Source organism: Myotis yumanensis, unplaced genomic scaffold (genome assembly GCF_028538775.1).
Source record: "Myotis yumanensis isolate MYYU_CA2020_CCGP unplaced genomic scaffold, mMyoYum1.0.hap1 SCAF_2, whole genome shotgun sequence".
Classification (NCBI taxonomy): domain Eukaryota; kingdom Metazoa; phylum Chordata; class Mammalia; order Chiroptera; family Vespertilionidae; genus Myotis; species Myotis yumanensis.
Genome location: NW_027223753.1, coordinates 123896284 through 123917369, shown reverse-complemented (window position 1 = coordinate 123917369; position 21086 = coordinate 123896284). Strand labels below are relative to the sequence as shown.

General features: G+C 38.0%; 1 protein-coding gene across 1 annotated transcript in view; it reads left to right on the top strand.

The window, feature by feature from the left end:
- GBE1 (1,4-alpha-glucan branching enzyme 1) overlaps positions 1-21086 on the top strand; it is a 349168-nt gene that overhangs the window by 239826 nt on the left and 88256 nt on the right. Inside the window, exons 11-12 of the mRNA XM_070406022.1 lie at positions 5396-5506; positions 9153-9324. Coding sequence (XP_070262123.1) covers positions 5396-5506; positions 9153-9324 — 283 coding nt within the window. The remainder of the gene's footprint in view (positions 1-5395; positions 5507-9152; positions 9325-21086) is intronic.

The following is a 21086-nucleotide window of genomic DNA, read 5'->3' as shown; positions in this document are numbered from 1 at the left end:
ACACATTTCTGCTGGCAAATTATCAATAAATGTAGAAGATACTCCTTAATTCCAAGTATTTGCTTCATAATATGGTCTTTCCTCAACATATTTTATTCAACATTTAAAAGTCCTTAGCATGTGTAAGTAACTAAGAATGAATAATTGTACATCATTACATCTTACACATCATTTCTAATACAGTTGTATTAAAATTAATGACAGGTCAAGTAGTTTGTATTGTATTTTGTTTCATTTAATGTATGCCTACCGGACTAAAGTTGTTATATACACTTAGATTTGATAGAACATTTTTGAGTGGCCGACTCCATAATCGTAGGCTGAATATGTGTAAGGAGTCCGATATACTATACAATAAAGAGGTAATATGCAAATTGACCCTCACGCCCTCACATCACAAGCTGGCCACTCCCAAGTTGTCACAAGATGGCCGGCAGAGGAGGGCATTTGGGGGTGACCAGGCCTGCAGGGTAGGGCAGTTGGGGGTGATCAGGCCGGCAGGGGAGCAGTTAGGTGTCAATCAGGCCGGCAGGGGAGCGGTTAGGGGGTGATCAGGCTGGCAGGCAGAAGCAGTTAGGGGCAATCAGGCAGGCAGGCAGGTGAGTGATTAGGAGCCAGCAGTCCCATATTGTGAGAGGGTGCAGGCTGGGCTGAGGGACACCCGCACCCCCCCCCCCCCCCCCCGCCGTGCCTCTAGTGTATTAAATAATCATAGCTTTCTGATGAGCCCTTTAGTGCAGACATGAGTTGGTGCAAGAGATCACAGTGTTAGAAATACTTGACTTTCCATAGAAAAACCATAGAGCCTATTCTGAAGGAAGTGGTTATTGTACTCATCTTTTCACTCTTTCCTGAGCTCCAGGCAGTTTGTACAATGCACAGCTGTGGCATTAAAACTCTACCAACATGACTTCTGCTTCTCCATTTATAATGACTCTTCAAACATTGCCAACTCAAAAAACAAGTGTTTTATTGAGAGGACTGATCTTAGAAATCAAACAAACAAATGAGCATCTAGTTTTCATAAGTGGGAATGTTACTTTCTATTTGTCATTTTAAAAACTGCTGTGGTCTTCAAGTTTTTCACCTTGGTTTAAGGTTCTTTATCTACTCACCATCACTTACAATTTCTAATTTTTTACACATTTTCCCTAGCAAGTGCCAAATGTTACTTTGTTAACTTCCCATTGAGAAGCCTTCACCATTGGCCAATATTCTTGCAGATTCAAGAATATTTCAAGGTGTACATCAGCCTAGAATTTTTTCCAAACAATATTAGCTCACAGTGTAATCATTTTCCTTTTTTGAATGATGGCAATATTCTTTTTAACTTACTAAACATTGTAGTACCCTGTATGCCGAAGGCATCGTACAAGACAGCACATCATACAAATGGAAAAAATGTATTGTCCTCTGTCTAAGATATGACCATGCTGTCTGTTTAGACTGTAAATGCTCTGAGGCAGATGCCATATTCTGTTTTATGTAGTTATTTAAAAATATTTTTGCATCACAAAAACAGGGCTCTTAGTTTAATAAGACTAGGGAGAGTTAAAGTAATATTTTTAAAGTTCAGAAATGTTCCCTGACTTTTATAAGTTGTACATTTAATAAAATATTTGCATAACTGACTATCATTTCCTCAACTGTCAATGAAACATGCAAGAGTATTAATCCAAAGAACTTTACCCAGAATATCTGTGGCATTCATTGTCATTTACCTTTAGGGTATGATTTAGATTAGAATGTTGCTTCATAATATGGTCTTTCCATTTATGTTTTTGTTGTTCAGAAGCAAATTACCTACTATACTTGTATGATTTCAAAATCAGTAGTTTGTAATATGATATTAGTGTAATTATTTACTGAACAAATATTTGCCAATCCAAAATATGCCAAATTTGCTATCTCTCATTTAATATTATTTGATCATTTTTATTATCTAACTAGAGGATAGGGGCAGATGGGCTGGGCCAGCCGGGGTGGGCCATGGGCTGTTGGCCAACCCTGCCCCGCCCCCTGGTCAAACTCCCTGTTGAACTCCCTGTCAAACTCCTGGTCGAGGGGACAGTTTGCATATTAGCCTTTTATTATATAGGATAACTGTTTAAGTAATGGTGATATGAGTACTTAATTGTACTCATTCATTGACTCATTAATTCCACTAAATATTTACTGTGCACATAGTATTTTTTAGTACATATAGGTTTTAATTACTCTTTTTGTATTGAGAAAATTATAGATTTACATGCAGCTGTAAGAAATAATACCATGGTATCTGATATTCTCTTAGCAAGTATCCCTCCCAATGGTAACATCTTGCAAAGCTACAGTACAGCATCACAACCAGGATACTGACATTGATACAGTCACGATTCAGAACCCTTCCTTCACCTCAGGTTGCCTTTATAGCCACACCTACATCCCTCTTGCCCCCAATCACTTCCTAAGCTGTTAAAACCACTAATCTAATCTTCATTTCTATAATTTTGTCATTTCAAGGATGTTATATACATAGAATCATATAGTATATAACCTTTCTGGATTATCATATTTTCTCAGCAAAGTTCTCTGGAGATTCATCCAGGTTGTTGCATGTGTCAGCAGTATATTGCTTTTTACTGCTGAATAGTATTCCATGGTATGGATATACCACAGTTTGTTTAATCATTTGCCCATTAAAAGACATCTGGATTGTTTCTAGGTTTTGGCTGTTATAAAGAAAAGCTGCTATAAACATTTGTTTGCAGGTTTTTCTATGACCATAAATCATACGCTGGCATTGATGCCCATTTCTTTTAATTACTTTAGGATAAATTCTCTACATTATTGGATCATGTAGTTGGACATTTAATTTTTTAAGAAACTGCCACACTATTTCCAGAGTAGCTGCACCTTTTTGTATTCTCACCACCATTGTTGGAGGGATGAAGTTTCTGTACATCCTCCAGCAATGGCACCTGGTGATGTCTTTTTTTATTTTAGTTATTTTATAGATCTGTAGTGATACTTCACTGTGGTTATTTTGCATTTCTTTGATGGCCTATAATGGCGAACATCTTTTCATTTGTATGTTTTTTTTCTTCTTCTTTGTATTCTCTGGTAAAATGTTTGTTCCTGTCATTTGACTGTTTTCTAATTGGATCTTTTGTTTACTGTGAAATTATGAGTTTTCTGTATATTCTAGATTCAACTCCTTAGATATGTGGTTCACAAATATTTTCTCCCAGCCTGATTGTTTGCTTTTTCATCATGTAGGCTTTCATGGAGCAAAAGTTCTTTGTTTATTTTAAATTTGATTGCTGCCAATTTATCTTTTTTATTTCATTTTATTATTTTAATGTGATTTTAATTTTTAATTTTTTAAATTTCATTGTTGACGGTATTACAGATGAATCCCATTTTAGAGGTCCCTCTTTTGGTGTCCAGTCCAAGAATTCTTTGACTATGTTTTTTGTTAAGCATTTTATATTTTTACTATTACATTTAAGTTTGTGATCCATTTTGAGTTAATTTTTATGCAATACGTAAGACTTAATCAATGTTTTCTTTTTTCCTATGAGTGTCCAACTCTTCAGCCTGGTTTGTTAAAAAAAAAAAATAGGGTTGGGCCAAAGTAGGCTAACAGTTGCATTGTGACATTCCTTTGAGTTAATAAAGCTATTTAATAACCATAACCTACATGCCTTTTTTCATACAAACAACTGTAAACTTGCTTTTGCCCACCCCTGTATGTCTACCTTCCATTGAATTATTTCAATACATTTGTCAAAAATTAGTTATGCATATTGTGTAGGTCTGTAACAGTTTCAAAGTGTTGCTTTATCTTGATTTAAACCAACACAAATTTACAATCATGTAGTTCTTATATCTCGGTAGATCACAAATCTGAAATGGGTCTTCACAGTCTAAAATCAAGGCTCTGGCAAGGCTACGTTCCAGCTCTGGTTTCCTTGAGTTTTCTTGGTTCTAAAAGCCACCTATATTCCTTGGCTCATGGCCCCTTCTTTCATCTTCAAATCCAGCAGGGTAGCATCTTCAAGTCACCCCTTACTCTCACAAGTCATGCCTCCTTTTTAGGGAGATCCCTGTAATTCATGGTATTCAGATTCTGGACAGTAGGATGTGAGCAACTATGGGTGACCATTATCCTGCCTAAGGCAGCCTGCCCTCTGGTGCCCAGTAATTCACAGAGCAGTTACAAGGAATGGCTAAGCACATCTGAATTCCACAGGGAAAAAATAGTCAGCAAAGGAAGATACAAGCAGGCCTGAACCCAACTTCTGCTCCCAACATCTGCATTAGTTTTCTCTTGCTGCAGAACAAATTACTACACACTTAGCAACTTAAAACATTATTCAGTTATATCATGGTTTCTTCAGAGGGCACTCATTATATTCAAGGTCCCACCCAGACTCTATGTAAAGGGTCGCACAAAGGTGTGACTATGAGGGAGCAGGAATCATGGGGCCACCCTAGAATTCTGCCTGTCACGGAGTGCAATTGACACTTTGAACAGAGAAATGAGCCCATGCAGAAAGAGAGTAAAGGAAAAGGCTATTTTAAGGACATGGCTTTGAGGAGCACCAGCTTTTCTAGGGCAGACAGAGAAAGAGACTGCAGAATGCCCAGAGTGGTGGGAACACCAAGCAATCAGAAGTTTTCAGTGTAGATTAGGAAGGAAAGCATTTGGTGGTGAAGGAAGGAGTTAGTCTTGTCAACATGTACAGCAAGTATTTGCCTAAGAAAGAGCAATTACTGACCTGAGATCTTGGCAAGGGCATTTGCAATTGAAGTGGTGTTAGAGAGACAGAGGCAGATTGAAGACTGAGTGCAAATGAGTGGAGGCAAAAATGTGTGGTCTGTTAAGATGATACTTATGTTATAATAATTAGCCTTTAAACTTTTAAATAATAGTTGTTTTTAAATTATTATTTTTAAAGAATGGAACAAAACACTGTTCCTGCTAGTTTTTGTTGTTGTTTTTTTAACCTAACCTAAAAATGTAGCAAGTATACCTCTGCCTTGTGGAAGTTACAGAAAGAGATATATTGCACAACAACACTTTTCTGTAGTTATTAATCAAGAGGTAGCAATTGTTACAGGGGAAAAATGGTTGCAAAAATTCTAAAGTGCAATGATTAAACCATCTGCACAAAAGTAAAAATATACCTGTGCACACACAGACACACACACATTACACCAATGTCATTTTGGACAGTCTGCTTAAAAGCTGTGATTTCAGAAAAAGTTTCAATAAAGATATCTTTGCTATATGGGTGGGCTTATATCTCTGTGTCAAATAATATGGGTTGTTATGATGCATACCCTAAGTTTGGGATTTAATGTAGGAACTATAATGGTTTATGCTAATTATATTCTCTCTTACATCTAGCTACTTAAAGAGTTTAAAGATGAAGATTGGAATATGGGCGACATAGTGCACACACTCACAAATAGACGCTACCTTGAAAAGTGCATTGCTTATGCAGAGAGCCATGATCAGGTAAATGAGTATTTGTGTAAATTTCTCTCTCTGTATGTGAAAATTATTTATGCTTGGAAAACATTTTAAAGTTACTTTGTAAATCTATAACTTCCAGCTTCAAAATGCAGATCCATTTTTATACTGCCAAACTCTAATTAAAAAATTGTAAATGACAGTTGCAAGTGTTATCTTGCCTGTTTTTCTTTGTTGTAATGAGAGGAATATTGGTGCCGATCCAGGTTAATTTTAATTTCCATTTTAGCTTTCCTTCTAGAAGTTTTCTTTTATGCTTTTTGACAGGCTTTCCTCATTTTCCCCTCAGTCACTAAAATCTCCTGCTAACTGATCACTGTCCCCTCAGCTTCAGTCCATCTTCTCTAATGCAGCCTGAGATATTTTCCAAAGAGCAAGCTCATTTTGTCAATCTAGACCTCCTGAGTAAAGCTTGTCCTTCAAGGTCATGCGTAATCTGGTATGAGCCAGTGTTTCTACCTTCATTCTCTGCTCAACTCGCTAGTCATTCTGTTTGTCACTGCTGCACATTTCCCCCCATTCCTGAATAGGTTACCCTGATTCCAGTCCTGTGCTTTTGCCCACACAGCTACAAGTGCCAGCTTCACCTGGAAGCGGCTATAAAATACCCAACAGCCCGGCTCAGATACCACATTCTCTCTGAAGCCTCCCTCTAGTCATCTAGGGCAAGAATAGTTGCTCCATCATCTATGTTCTCATCATGTTTTAGGCAGAAAATGTGTTTTTACACCTTTGTGATTCCAGCCTTAGTACTGTGACTGTGCCTAGTTAGTCACTCAGTAAACATAAATAAATAGGGGAAAATGGCCATTTAGTTACTTAAAACTATATTAATCCACACATAAACAACATAAAACTTATTCTTTAAACATTAAAAATGAGAAAGTAAAATTTAAAAAATTATTTGTCATATACGTAGTAAGAAAATTAAAGTTTGAACAATAAGCTTCTCTTTTATTTCAGCAGAAATTTACAGATGGTTTTTCAGGTGTCTTCTCTAATTATTAAGAAAGTGTAAGTAGATCAGAGAGGTCAGCTACTAAGACCCATGGGCCAATTTCTGCATGCCTCCTATTTTTGGTAAAGCTAATTGGAACACAGCCATTCGCATTCATTCTCATTATGTGTGTGGCTGCTTTCAAATAGCTGAGACAGAGAAAGTGGCCCATAATGCCTAAAATATGTACTATTTGGCCTTTATAGAAAGTGTGCTGACTCATGAACTAGACATATGCTAAATTTTGCATCTTTCAAATTGGAGCACTGCTATCTTTTCAACTTAAATTGGCTGCAAAGCAGATAAAATAAATATGAAAAAACAGAACCAAAATAGTGCAGAATAATAAATGAATAATAGTAATTTAAGGATGGTGAAAACCAGTCACCAGAAATATAACAATATGAAAATTAGAATACATACATAAATCATATCTTTCTATTACAAACTCCTAGCAGTTGTAGCACATTTTGAGTTTCCAATATGTACTTATTTTATAGGAATGAATGAAATAATAAATAAATGAAGGGGATAAACTGAAGATGAAACTGGTAGATCACTTTCATAATTATCATCCAAAATGTATAGAAACATTATAGAGTTATCTAGAATTATTTCAGACTTTAAAGAATCAGGTAATTCTGCCTTGTATTATAGATGGTCAGGAATGTATAAAAAGATTCAAGTTGCCTAGTTCTTTCGAAAAGCAAATGTCGAATACATCTAATAAAAATTATGAATATACAGGGTAGGTCAAAAGTAGATTTACAGTTGTGAGTAGGGGTAAAACAGTTTATTCCTGTATTATTATTTATTAATTACTGTATTATTTCCCATAAGAACAATTACAAACCTACTTTTGCCCCATCCTGTATATTTATAAAATGAATAATATAGAAATGTATACATCATAGTAAAAATATAACAGAATTTATCAAAATGATTTCATAACAGAATCAGAGATTACAGAAATAAGCAGTTATCCATAAAAATATAAACAATTCAAAACAAGTGGAAAGGAGAAATTGTTTAAGAAATAATGCTGTCTAATCACAATTTAACAAATATATTTATATCTTATATACATTGTTTTCAAACTTTTTTTTAGCAGTAGAGCCTATTTTCAAACTATACTCATATGGAACTCTGTTATATGTCAGATTGAAGCTATATTTTATTAGTATGTGTATTAGTTTGCTAGGGCTGCCACAACAAAATACCACAGACAGGGTGGCTTAAACAACAAATCTATTTCTCATAGTGCTGGAGGCTGGAAGTACAAAATCAAGGTGTCAGCAGCTTTAGTTTCTCCTGAGACCTCTCTCCTTGGTTTGCAGATGGCATTTTCTCTCTGTGTCCTCAAGTGGTCTTTTTCTGTGCACATTTATCCCTGGCGTTTTTTCCCTCTTCATATAAGGACACCACTCACTGGATTAGGACCCCACCCTATGACTCACTTAGTCCTGATTACCGCTTTACCCTGTCTCCAAATATAATCACATTGGCGACTGGGACTTCACCTTGAATTTTTTGGGAAGCAGGGGGTGTAGGCTCAATTTAGTACATAACAGTTCACATTATTTGTATGTTTAGATTTAAAATATTTACCTAGAAGTCAGAGAACAAAGAGGTTGCAAAATAATTTGAACTCACATAACACAAATGACAGTTACCATCTAATCAAACCTTGAGAATTCTTGTGGCAAGAACCATATTCTGAACCAATTCGTTCTTGGCCCACAGCATAAGGACAAGACCAATGGAATGAGTAGTACTCTTGGAACAGTATATTTTAAAGACAAGTCATTTTAATTCAAAATAGATTACAGAGTATAAGAGGTTTGTAAGTCAAAAAATTTTTTAAAACTGAAAATAATTGTAATAGGGTAATGAGGTAATGGTTTAATCTCTATTATATGTTCCACCATACACATATTATTTTTTGTCATTAAAAATTTTGCATTAGTTAGCTGTTTTTAACCATGAATAATTCATGTTGTTATGAGGCCTCTCTTCTACTCAGGGTGTTTCTGAGTAACCTGCCCTATTTATCAATTATTTTATTTTCATGTAAAACAAAAAAAATTTAGATTAAATGACAAATACAGTGTGGAAGCAAACTTTACATTTTAAGAAAAAATTGTCAAACCTCTGCTGAAGGGGAGGAGAGTCCATTGTACTATGTTTATATACATATTATATATAAGTAATATACATATATAAATACATATACTTGCATATATATACAAACAAATTAATAGTTTTAGAAGCTTACATTCTTTCAAAATAAATAAATTCATGGTATGCAAGCTATTTTAAATTTTCAACATTATAATAAATATTCCAATGTCAGAAAATTTGAAGCATCTGCTCAGTTATAATAGGCAGCGGATGATGAATTTTTCACCAAACTGTTTTTAAAAAATCAAATCAGTCCTGAAAACATGTGTTGATTTCTAACAAGTTTTACCGGCTCATCTTTAGCATTGAAAGTAATTATTGGCATATGCGTTACATTAATACTAATTCACATACCTCTCCTACATTGCTGTTCATCCTGTGCTATTCTGCTGTAAATCATAGCTGCTTCCTTCCTATTCCTTGCATTCACCTCAGTGACTTTTACTTCTGCAGGCACTTGTTGGGGATAAGACACTGGCATTTTGGTTGATGGATGCTGAAATGTATACCAACATGAGTGTTCTGACCCCTTTTACTCCAGTTATTGATCGTGGAATACAGCTTCATAAAATGATTCGACTCATTACTCATGCCCTTGGCGGAGAAGGCTATCTCAACTTTATGGGTAAGTATGAATTGAACACATAATACAATCTGTACTTTAAATGATACCTAATCCTACATGTCCATAAGTCATGCAGAATATATTGCTTTGGCTGTTTAGGTTTAAAGTAGAAAATTATAACTTTATATCTTTAATATTCTGTCATGTGTAAACTGCAAACATTAAATTGCTGTAAGACTGTTATAACTAGTACATGATGTAAAAGTAGTGTAATAGCTGGTATTTTATTTAATACTAGAGGCCCAGTGCATGAAAATCATGCCCGGGTAGGGTCTCAAGTGGCTGCCGGCTGCTAGCCGGGGCCTCTCTTCCACCGACAGCCTGCCACTGCCCCCAGCAGGGGCCTCCTTTCAAACCCTCCTTGGCCTGGCACCGCCCACTCACTTGCTCCACCATCCCACTGCAGTCCCGTTCTTGTTGGGGCCCATCGGGGCTGGCAGCACCTCCACTGCCGCCCGCTGCCAGCGCCACATCACCGACACCCACCATGTTCTGTGCCAGCCCCTAGTGGTCAGTGTAGGTCTAACTCCTGGTCAGTTGAACTCCTGCCCGTGGGGACAATTTGCATATTAGCCTTTTATTATATAAGGTTATTGACAAGTGGAGTGAATTATTTTTAAAGTAGATATATTTGTCATGTCATAACATATTATACTAATACTAGAGGCCCAGTGCATGGATTCATGCACCGGGGGGGTACCTTGGCCTGGCCTGTGGGGATCGGGCCAAACTGGCTCTATAACATCCCTCAAGGGGTCCCGGATTGCAAGAGGTCACAGGCCAGGCCGAGGGATCCCACTGGTGCACAATCGGGGCTGAGGAGGGGCTGCCGAAGGGCTCCAGGGTGTGTCTGGCCCATCTTGCCCAGTGCAGATTGGCCAACCCCCAGCAGCAAACTAACCGACCAGTCAGAGTGCCTGCCCCCTGGTGTTCAGTGCACATCATAGCAACTGGTCGAATGGTCGAATGGTCGAACACTTAGCATATTTGGCTTTTATTATATAGGACTCAAGGCCCAGTGCACGAAATTCATGTATGGAGGGGAGGTCCCTCAGTCTGGCCTGCACCCTCTCGCAGTCCGGGACCCCTCGGGGGATGTCCCCCTGCCAGCTTAGGTCCAATCTCCCTGGGCATCAGGCCTAAGCTAGCAGTCAGACATCCCTCTGACAGTCCGGGACTCCTCACTGCTTACCGCCCACCTGCAGCGGAGGCAGGATAGGCTCCTGCCACCACTGCTGTGCTCGCCATCCATGAGCACAGCTTCTGGCTGAGCAGCGCTCCCCCTGTGGGAGCGAGCGAACTGACCACCAGGGGGCAGCTCCTGCGTTGAGTGTCTGCCTCCTCGTGGTCAGAGCGTGTCATAGCGACCAGTTGTTCTGTTCCTAGGTTTGGTCGATTTGCACATTAGGGTTTTATATGGGTTTCTTTCAGGTAATTGTATATCAGTGTATTTTATTATAAATGTGAAAGCCATGGCCCAGGATATTATGATGGGCAAAAAAACATTTTTTAAAAATATGAGTATTCAAAGTTCGTTATTGTCTGAAGGTTCTTGATTGATAAAATATGTAAATCAACTAACATAGTTTTCTCTTCTATTTGGTTAAGAATGTCCATTTGAACGTTTGAATTTTAGGAGATTTTGCCAGCTTTTCAGCTAGAGAGATACAGACAGATTGGTAAATGCATATATGAGGCTGACTTACTTTTCTACAGCAAAAGCCCAGGTGCTTCGAATTAACTAATTTCTTCCTGGAAGATTTTATAAAGAATCTCAGATTGGATTTTTAGAAGTTTCTATTTTGATGAGGCTACGCTCATAAAAAATGCTGGAGAATGAATGTTAGTGTTTTTATAAGACTGATTCCTAGAGGGAACTTAAGAGAAGTGAAACTGACATTTATCAAATATCTGTCATGTGGTAGGCCTGACCTTCAAGTCTACCACCCCCACTCCTACATTCTTCTTTCAGCCTCTGGGTAAGAAAATAAAATTCATTTTGGTCTTAGAAAAAAACAAAGATTGATGCTTCCTCCCCTTTCTTATTTTCCTATCTCATTCAATTACTAAATCCCGAGGCCCTGAACACAAATGACCATGTTTTTAACCAGTCATGTGTTTAGGCAAGCACAAAAATTCCTTCTCTTCTCCACCAGAGAGGAATCTCAGAGTATGCCCTGTTTTTAATCATACATGCAATTGCACTCAACAGTTCATGTACATTTAAGTAGCCTTCTAGCTATCCCTTATTACATTGTTCTGTTTAATTCTTGCATGTAATTAGATGTTCATATTAGCTTATGCATTTGTTGTCTCACTCTTCCACTAAGCTCATAAACCAGGGGCTTTAACTGTTTAATTCATCATTGTATGCCCAGAACCTGCACCCTGTCCAGAGAATGCTTTCAATAAAGATGTGTTTAATCGGGAGAAAATAAAAATAAAACACTTCTATTTTTTGTTAGCTTTTGGTTAGAAAGCGAAGCCCTATAAACTATACACTAAATTTTACCTGCATGACTATACCTTTGGGTACATTCCTCTTCTCTCAGGATCATCAGAACTTGTTAACACTTGGAGTGGGGGAAACGAGTTAAGTCGGCTCGCGTGAATTGCGCGTACTCCGCGGGAGCCGTCTTAACTCGGTTCATAGATTTGCGGTGGAGTGCGGGAAACGTGTAAACTCGGGCCGATTGTAACTGCGTATTACCAAATATTTGTTTGTTTGCCGTTCACAAAGATACCTACCTGCGTATGCGAACCGTTTCATACCCATTGGGGTAATAGGTATCATAAAAATCCCTGATTTTGCGCGGGAAACCTAAATAATTGCCCGCGCCAGCTTATATTTTGGCGGGAAATTCACCCCACACCGGAGTGTTAATATCCCTAACCTGCCAGGAGGTATCCTTTCCGACCTGTGAGACTGCACTGTGCCAGCCAAGCACCTGACCACATTTCCTGAGGGAATTAGCAGGCATTGTATCCAGAAGTAAAATCAGCTTCAGTTCCTTAAAAGTAACTGTTTCTTCCTGACACAATGAGCATCACTCATAAATATGGCCTTTTCAGCAAGGCCTTAGTTACACAATTGTTTTATTCAATTATATTCTGATAAAAATAACCTATGCAAATAACGATGTCTTCATGTAAAGCAAGGAGAACTGGGGGTTAATGAGACATTTTTAATGTTATATTTCATTTACAAAAGCAGAGTCTGTAAAGTTGTTACAGTCAGTAGATAATGTAAGATAATAATGAAAAGGGCTATGGGGTTTACTTAGAAACTGCAACAGTTTTCCAAATAAAACCAAACTAAAACAACACCTCTGAGTTACTGCAGTCAGTCCTATATTAAGCTCACTGCTTCTGGAAATTCTAGAAATCCTGGCTCAGTCTATTGCTTTTCTCTGGAAGTTGTGAAAAACTATTATATATGTGACTACCTTGATCAATTTAAAACTCAGAAGCCTGTACCTTAGAGTGGAGAGTGTCAATAGTTTGAAGTAGCTAGCAGGTTCTTTTCCTGAGACTGTCCTCCTTTGTTGTAGTTCTACCTGTAGCATGTCATAGGCCTCCCAGCAGGCAAGTACCAGATTAAAGCAGAACTGTTTGCCGATGACAGACTGAGTGGGCCTAGTGAATTAATATTGACAACTTTCACGTAAGAAAGGTCTGATGAAAGTTCACAATGAGAACTAGAACTACTTCCTGAGTCTTGGTCAGTATTTTCCCTGAGGGTCCAGGAACTTCATAAATTATGTGCAATGTTTATATTAATATCACATTAACTGTATATATTCAACTTAGGGTAGGTCAAACATCTGTTCTCTTTTGGAAACTTCTCATGGAACTTTCAATAGTAACACAATCAATAAACACATTTCTAGCATCTCTTTCTAAAATGTCTGGAAATTAACCATATTTGTGATATCAAATATAATGTTGAGGCTATTCTTTGATATAGGACTCAGCAATCCTTTGAAGATTTATTCTTTTGTCCTCCAAATAAATGGCTTCTAATATTTAACTCCAATATATCACCTTTTTTAATTCCGTCTATCTCAATATCTTATGTAAGTCTTGTATATCTCTAACTTTAAAATCTGTAATTTCCATTTTTTTCATAGAAATGTAGGTTTATTTCAACAGAGACATGCTGAATACAAAGGGGTGAAATAAATGAGTAATCATTAACATAAAAAATAGAACATTGTAATAAATATTAATATTTTTTCTTTTTTTTTTCTTTTTTTAAAATATATTTTATTGATTTTCCACAGAGAGGAAGGGAGAGAGATAGAGAGTTAGAAACATCGATGAGAGAGAGAAACATCGATCAGCTGCCTCCTGCACACCCCCCACTGGGGATGTGCCCGCAACCCAGGCACATGCCCCCGACCAGAATCGAACCCGGGACCCTTCAGTCCGCAGGCTGACGCTCCATCCACTGAGCCGAACCGGTTTCGGCAATATTTTTTCTTGAACATTCACTTACCAGACACTGAATAACTCCACAAGTTAATAAGCATAATGCAAATAAACCTATTTTTCTTGTTCTCTGAAAGTGAAATATTTCCTGTTATGCACAGATGCCTTTAATTCTGATTATTGATGTGTTTTATAAAATTTTATATTTCCCCATGAGCTATTATGACTTTAAATATGTATCTTTTTTTTCCTTTCCTTTTTCTGATCATGTCTCTGTTCAGCTTACTGACTTCAATGATTACAGTGCCTTCCAGCTGACCTATAAGGCTCACATGAATAGTCCCCTGTCGGTTTCCACATTGATGGCTTGGCTGGAGCCAAGGAAGCCTTCTTTCAGTTATTGAATGTACCAACCTCTGAACTCTGTACATGTTACTGTTCTTGCTCTTGGAGTCATCCCACTCAAACACTCCCTTCCTTACCTGACCACATCCTTTATTTGCAACTCTCACGTCCTTCCGCAGGCCTTTCCTAAAGCCTCAAACCATGCTAGCTTTCCTACTATACATTTTTATAGCACTGTATATTACCTTTCATGACACTTAGCAAAATTACATTTGAAAAACTATTCCGTGTATGATTCCCTTGATAAAATTAAAACTCAGTGAAAATAGAGGTCATCAGTGTCTTATTCACCACAATATCTTCAAGAAGTAGTAGCAACTAGCACAATAATTAGCACATCACAAGGCTTGCACATTTTTATATGCAATATATATATATAATATATATATATATATATATATATAGCCTGTGTGTAATATTTTTAGCAGCAGTTCATTAGCTGCAATCACCAGTTGTAGTTTCAAGCAAAGTAATTTTTTCAAGTGGTATATAAGAAATTAATATTTTAAAAAATCAAATTAAGAAATTCTTCAAGACTGAGGAGCAACCTGATAGTTTACTCATGTTTTAGACATTTTTAAACTTGTTAACTATCTGGAATTTTAATTTCATTTCCCACTAATAAAGAAATGGTGAGTTAAAGGGAGTAAAATGGCAACACATTTTCGTATTTTTTTAATTAAACCATGTTTACAAAAATTTGGCAGGCATTTAAATATGTGTTCTTTTATCAAAAATCATTAAGGTAAATAATGGATTTTCTCAGAATGATACCAGTTTGGCTGTTTTGTTTTGTTTGTTTTTGTCTTATGTACTGCTAATTTTGAGCTTTAAAAAAACATTTTACTCTAGCTAAAGCAGATGAACATTTGCTATGAACTTTTTGATTTGCTAAGTTATGCTAATTGGTAATGAATAAATGCATTTATATTTCCTGTTCTTCTGTCATGCAGTCAAATAAAAGAATTGAATATAGAAGAGGGAAGCAGGAATAGCTAAATTATTTTTATATTTTCATATCACTGATTATAAGAATTTATATTGGCATAGTATTGTGTTCTTTCTAAAACATTTTCATGTGCATCATCTTACTTAATCTTTATTGTCTTTCTTTTTTATACTATGCCTTAGTTCAAAAGAAGCCTGAGATGAAAGTTAGAAGAGTGCTAAGGTATGCTAGGTAGATGCTACAATTCCCAATTTGCTAAAACTACAACCAGGAGAGGCAAAGGGGAATACTAACTGTACACTAGGAATGACAGCAGCTGGTTGGTTGTCTTTTGCTTCTGATTTCCAATTTGAGAAAATTCATTCTTCAATCAATATGTAGATGAGCCATGGATATTAATGAATATTAATAATATTAATAACTAATGAATATGTTTTAGGGAAAAGATACAGCATAGTGGTTAAGAAAACTATCTGAATGGGAATCCAAACTTTTGAGCTGTGTCCTGGATAATATGTGTAATCACTTGTATCTTCATGTGCTCGGTGGTAATGGAGTGGTGCCTGCCTCCAAGGAGTGTTGGGAAGGTGATTTGATTTAATACTAATACAAGATTCAGAGTATTGCCAGGCACAGCGATCATACTTAACTTTTATTTAGGTTTAATTTTAAATTGAACTTACTATTACTGTTTTTAATATCATTAGTTGCCCCATTAAATATGAGTCCTGAATGCTGATGTTCCAATTCCCTCTAAAAGGGTTTCTTTAGAATCTTGTCTGATGGTACCTTGTTTAACCTAAATGTTGTTTTTTTAAATGTTTAATTTATTTCTCTTTAAAATATCAGAAAGGTAATACTGGTTCATTAAAAGTCAAATATCATTTTGCAGTTTATATGTGTAAACTAAGTCATTTCTGCAGTCTCACTAAGAGTAAATATTACTGTTTTTGTGTTTCATTCTTAGTGATATTTACTGAAAGTTGCTGTGAAAACACCTTACTTGGTTAGCTTTCATGTATGAAGGATCTGAGAGTTGCCTTGATTTCTTTTTATTTCTAAGGTGAACCAATATCATATTGATCAGTTAGTATTTGTGATGTATCATATTACATGGTGGATATACAGGAATCTCTGGAAGCATTGGATGAAACTTAACATGTTTCTCTGGCATACCTGTGCACAGAGTTGAGAGGTAGGGAGAGAGAATGCAGATGGACTTAGGCAAGTTCAGTTTTAAAAATTAGTGAGCTATGTTTCAATTTAAACTATAAATTTAATATATTAATAACACATTCTAGAATATGGTTTAACAATTTATAAAATTCTCTCATGCTTCCGACATTTATATGTATCTACTAGGTACCAGATATTGCTAAGTGGTGGATATTCCAAAGTGGAAATAGTTTTGCCCTCAAGGTTTCAAAATTCGAAAGGAAATACAGACAAGTAAGCAGACAAGTACCTTTATTCTAGTATGTGCACTAGATACAGTGAAGGAGATCAGCAGAGAATGTCATGTCAATATGTAGAAACTAGGTTAGGAGCTTGTTGGTGAAATTTAGGAGTTGCTTCAGTCAGCCACACTTAGAATAGCATAAGAAAGCCATGCAATGAAATCGGTAAAAGTTTAAGTCATAGAAGAACTGAAGAAATGGTGTGAGATTAAAGTCAGTTGGGAATCTTAAACTTCAAATAAAGATAAAAAACTGAGACCTAAGGGAATTATTTTAGAGATCACTGATTGATTGGCAAGTTTAATGAAAAATGTGTTTTTTTCAGCCACTTTAAAATATCATGAACTCTTTAGTAAGAAAGACTTGATATTAATGGTTAAATGGCTATGGTTTATTAGGATACAGATGAGAAAAAATATGATGTACAATGGTTAATAATCTATATGGATATGCCTTTGCTACTTCTTATAAGCATTGGTTGTTTAAGAATGTTTAACCAATAGTTAAAAGTAAATATAAAATGAAAAATATCTGCTGTACACATAGGGTGACCTCAGTGAATATATGTTAATTGTGTGCAGATAGACTACTGAAGCTATTCAAAGAAGAAAGTGAGGGATAGGGATATATTTTGCCCAGTTTTCTGGTGGTTATCTGCGATCATGGAAGTGTTAAGCTTTCCTAATCCAGTCAGTTGAGGCAGTGGGAGTGGTCACATGGCCTCATAATGTGACTCCACAGAATTGCTATAAGAAGTGTGGGCAGGCAGGCAAATGGATCGCTGTGCCCAGTGATCACAGTTACTAGGGGGCAAAACGCTAATAGTGATATTGCAGTAAACATTCCATATAATACCAAAATAGTGGCATTGACAATAGTTTCTATTAAAGACTGCTTAGAATTGTGGAAAAAGAGAAGAAACTAAATATTTAATTCATTTAAAATATTCACATACAAACATAAACTGAAATCTAAGTATTGAGCACTTGCTGATTTAAAATATTGGCAAAGTAGAACATAATCAGCTATTTAAACAAAAGGATAAAAATTTAGTCACAAATTTGAAAAGGAAATAATGTTAATAATTTTAAATGTGAATTTCAAAAATAAACTACATTAAAATGTCACCATTGATTTGCAAGTCTCTTTTTGGGAAAAATTTTCTGGCTTTTCAGAAATCTCCTTGTAACCCTATCCTAGTCTGGGCAATGATGGTAAGGAGAAAGTTACACTGGACAGATGACTCCAAATATTTTCTTTATTTTCATGTAATCAGATAGGTGTCTTATCGAGTAATTTTAAGAGAACTTTTTAAAGCAACTTTTGTGGTTGTTTTTTGGAAGGACTACAATCTTCTTATTGAGAGCTTGCTGCAAGTTTTGTTTTAAAGGAAGTTTTTTGTTTTCCCCCTTGATTTGACTTTATCTTCTTTAGTTTCATTACATATAAGAAGAGATTCAAATTCAGAGTGACCTGAGTCACTTTAAATGCTGTCATGTTTATATTCCACTTGTTCAGAAAGCCTTTGAACTAAAGTAAGAAGTATACTTGCAATAGAAGTTTTGCTTTCTCTGTTGTCATTTTTCTTCTTCCTCTTGGGGTATTATGAAGTTATAGAAGAACATTTTCTAAATGAGTATACCTTTATTCAATTTGAAATTTTAATGCTGCCTATAACTCTCTGGGTATATCTCAAAACATAAATGATTTAATTTCTCATTGAAAATATACTGAACTAGCAGTGTTAAATCAACAAAACTAGCACTGTGTCACTACTATAATGTAGCATGATAGTCCAGAAAACTGAAAACTTGTGTTGTAATCATAAAACACATATATTTTCCTTATGACATCAGATGTTAATGCATAAACTGAAATGTCAGAAATAATTTGGAATCAATGGAACTCATTGATTTGTATGCTCACTTATTTATTTATTTATTTATTTATTTAGGTTAAACTCAATGTTTCCATGTCAGTTTCTGAATACAGGTACAGGTTGGTTGTAAGTGGATTGTGTGAAGGCAAAGAAGTTCATGCTCAATGGCTTTTATATCCTAAACTAGTGGCCTGGTGCATGGATTCCTGCACATTGAAAGGAAATTAGTTAGAATTCCTGGGGCAGCACCACAGCTCTAAGGGCATCTGCAGATTGAGTGGGCAAAAAAAAAAAAGGAAAAGAATGAAAACTCACACTCGAGTCTTCTGGCTGGCTCCAGTGCAGGGACTAATGCAGGTGGTCCCAGGTGGTGGCCTATGGGGCAGGACTGGGCTAGACTGACTGGACACGCCCTAGTGCCAACCTCCTGTAGTCCCTCCCCAGCTGGCCCCATGTGGGGCGGTGCCGTGGCTCCAAGGGCATCTGTGGAATGAGCAGGGTCATGCTGGCAGGTGGGGTCCCTCTGCCCGGCCTGCGGGGATTGGGCCGAAACCGGCTCTTTGACATCCCCGTGGGGTCCCAGAGTGTGAGAGGGCACTCTGCACAGCTGCTGTCGTACAGGGTGTGGAACACAAATGCAGGTGTGCAGTAAACCAGATTCGGGGCCAACAGTGCCCCAGCAACATAAACCACAGCCGAAGGTGGGATCGGATGGTCCCGCGAGGAATCTGGCTCCCTCCTCTCTGGTTTTGGGGTGCGTCACCCGAGAACCGCCACTGCCAAGTCACCGCAGCTCGGCAGCTCCTGCGTTGAGCATCTGCCCCCTGGTGGTCAGTGTGCATTATAGGTACCGGACGGTCGTATGGTCACTTAACCTTTCATATATATAGATGAGGGCTTCTTTGAGAGTGGGAGGAGTAAGAGGCTTTGAGAAAAAAATGGAAGCATGAAATAGACATTTCCATGTGTGAAAATACTAGAGAACCATAGTAGGATAACTAGGTAATATTGAATGTTCCTTTGACATTTGTTATCAATACTATAAGTTGAAACAGCCTTTTGGTTATGTGACATTTTTTCTAAAAGGCCACGGTTGATCAAGGGTCGGAGTTTTGCCAGGAATTTGCTCTAAAGAAAAAAACAATTTTGAAAGTCTGAGGAAATAACTGATGAAGAACCGATAAAGCATTGGTTCTCAAAATCACACAGTGGAATGACCTGAGGAGGTATAAAAAATACTAGAAATTGTGATTGGTCTTGGAATTTAAAAAAAATATTTCCAGGTAATTCTTAATGGTAGGAGGTAAAGCGAGAATTCCAAGAGGGTGTAAAAAATACAGCACATGCCCTAGCTGGTTTGGTTCAATGGATAGAGCATTGGCCTGTGGACTGAAAGGTCCCAGGTTCAATTCCAGTCACAGTCACATGTCCAGGTTGCAGGCTTGATCCCCAGTAGGGGGCGTGCAGGAGGCAGCCAATCAGTGATTCTCAGTCATGATTGATGTTTCTATCTTTCCCTCTCCCTTCCTCTCTGAAATCAAGAAAAATATATTTTAAAAAAAGATACAGCACACTTTTTTGGGGTATCTATATATATATCTACATGAATAAAAGAGAAACATGGTAATTAGTGTACGACCACTACCCTTCCCATTGGCTAATCATCGTATCCTTATGCAAATTAACTGTCAGCCAAGATGGCGGCCGGCAGCCATGCACTGAAGCGAGCAGGGAGGCTTGCTTGCTACAGTGACTGCGGACTCCAACGTTCCCCACCTGACTTGCCGGCCTCTCAGCTGAAACTCTAAGCAACTATTACTATGTTGCAAATAAGAAGCTAAACAAAACCCCAGAAACCGGCTTTCAGTCAGCCCCGGACCGCAACATTGTATTGATGTTTTCAGCAGTGAGGCCTCAGAGCTAAAGCTGGCCCAGAATAAAAAAAAAAAAAAACACACAAAAAAAACAAGGAGCGGTTGGGAGCTTTTAGTCACCTGCCAGCCAGAAAACAGCCCTCAGGCCCTCAGCCAGCCTGGCCAGGCACCCCAGTGGGGACCCCCACCCTGATCCAGGACACCCTTCAGGGCAAACCAGCCAGCCCCCACCCGTGCACCAGGCCTCTATTCTATATAATAAAAGGGTAATATGCCTCCCGGCACTGGGATCAGCGGAGCAGCTAGGCTCCCGGCACCGGGATCAGCGTGACAGGGGGCAGCGCCCAAACCCCCTGATCGCTCTGCAGCTCTGTGTGTGACAGGGGGCGGGGCCACAACCTCCCTATCCGCCCTGCTCTGTTCCTGACAGGGGAAGGCGCCCCAACCCCCTGATCAGCCCTGCTCTGTGCCTGATAGGGGGGAGCTCCCCAATCCCCTGATTGCCCTGTGGCTCTGTGTGTGACAGGGTGCGGCGCCCCAACCCCCACCCCCCCCCCCCACGGGCCCTGCTCTGTGTGTGACAGGGTAGAGCCATAACCTCTCCATCGGCCCTGCCCTGAGTGTGACAGTGGCAGGGCCCCAACCCCCTGATCGGCCCTGCTCTGTGGGTAATAGAGGGTGGCATCCCAACCCCCCTCCACGGGCCTTGCTCTGTGTGTGATAGGGTAGAGCCATAACCTCCCCATTGGCCCTGCCCTGAGTTGACA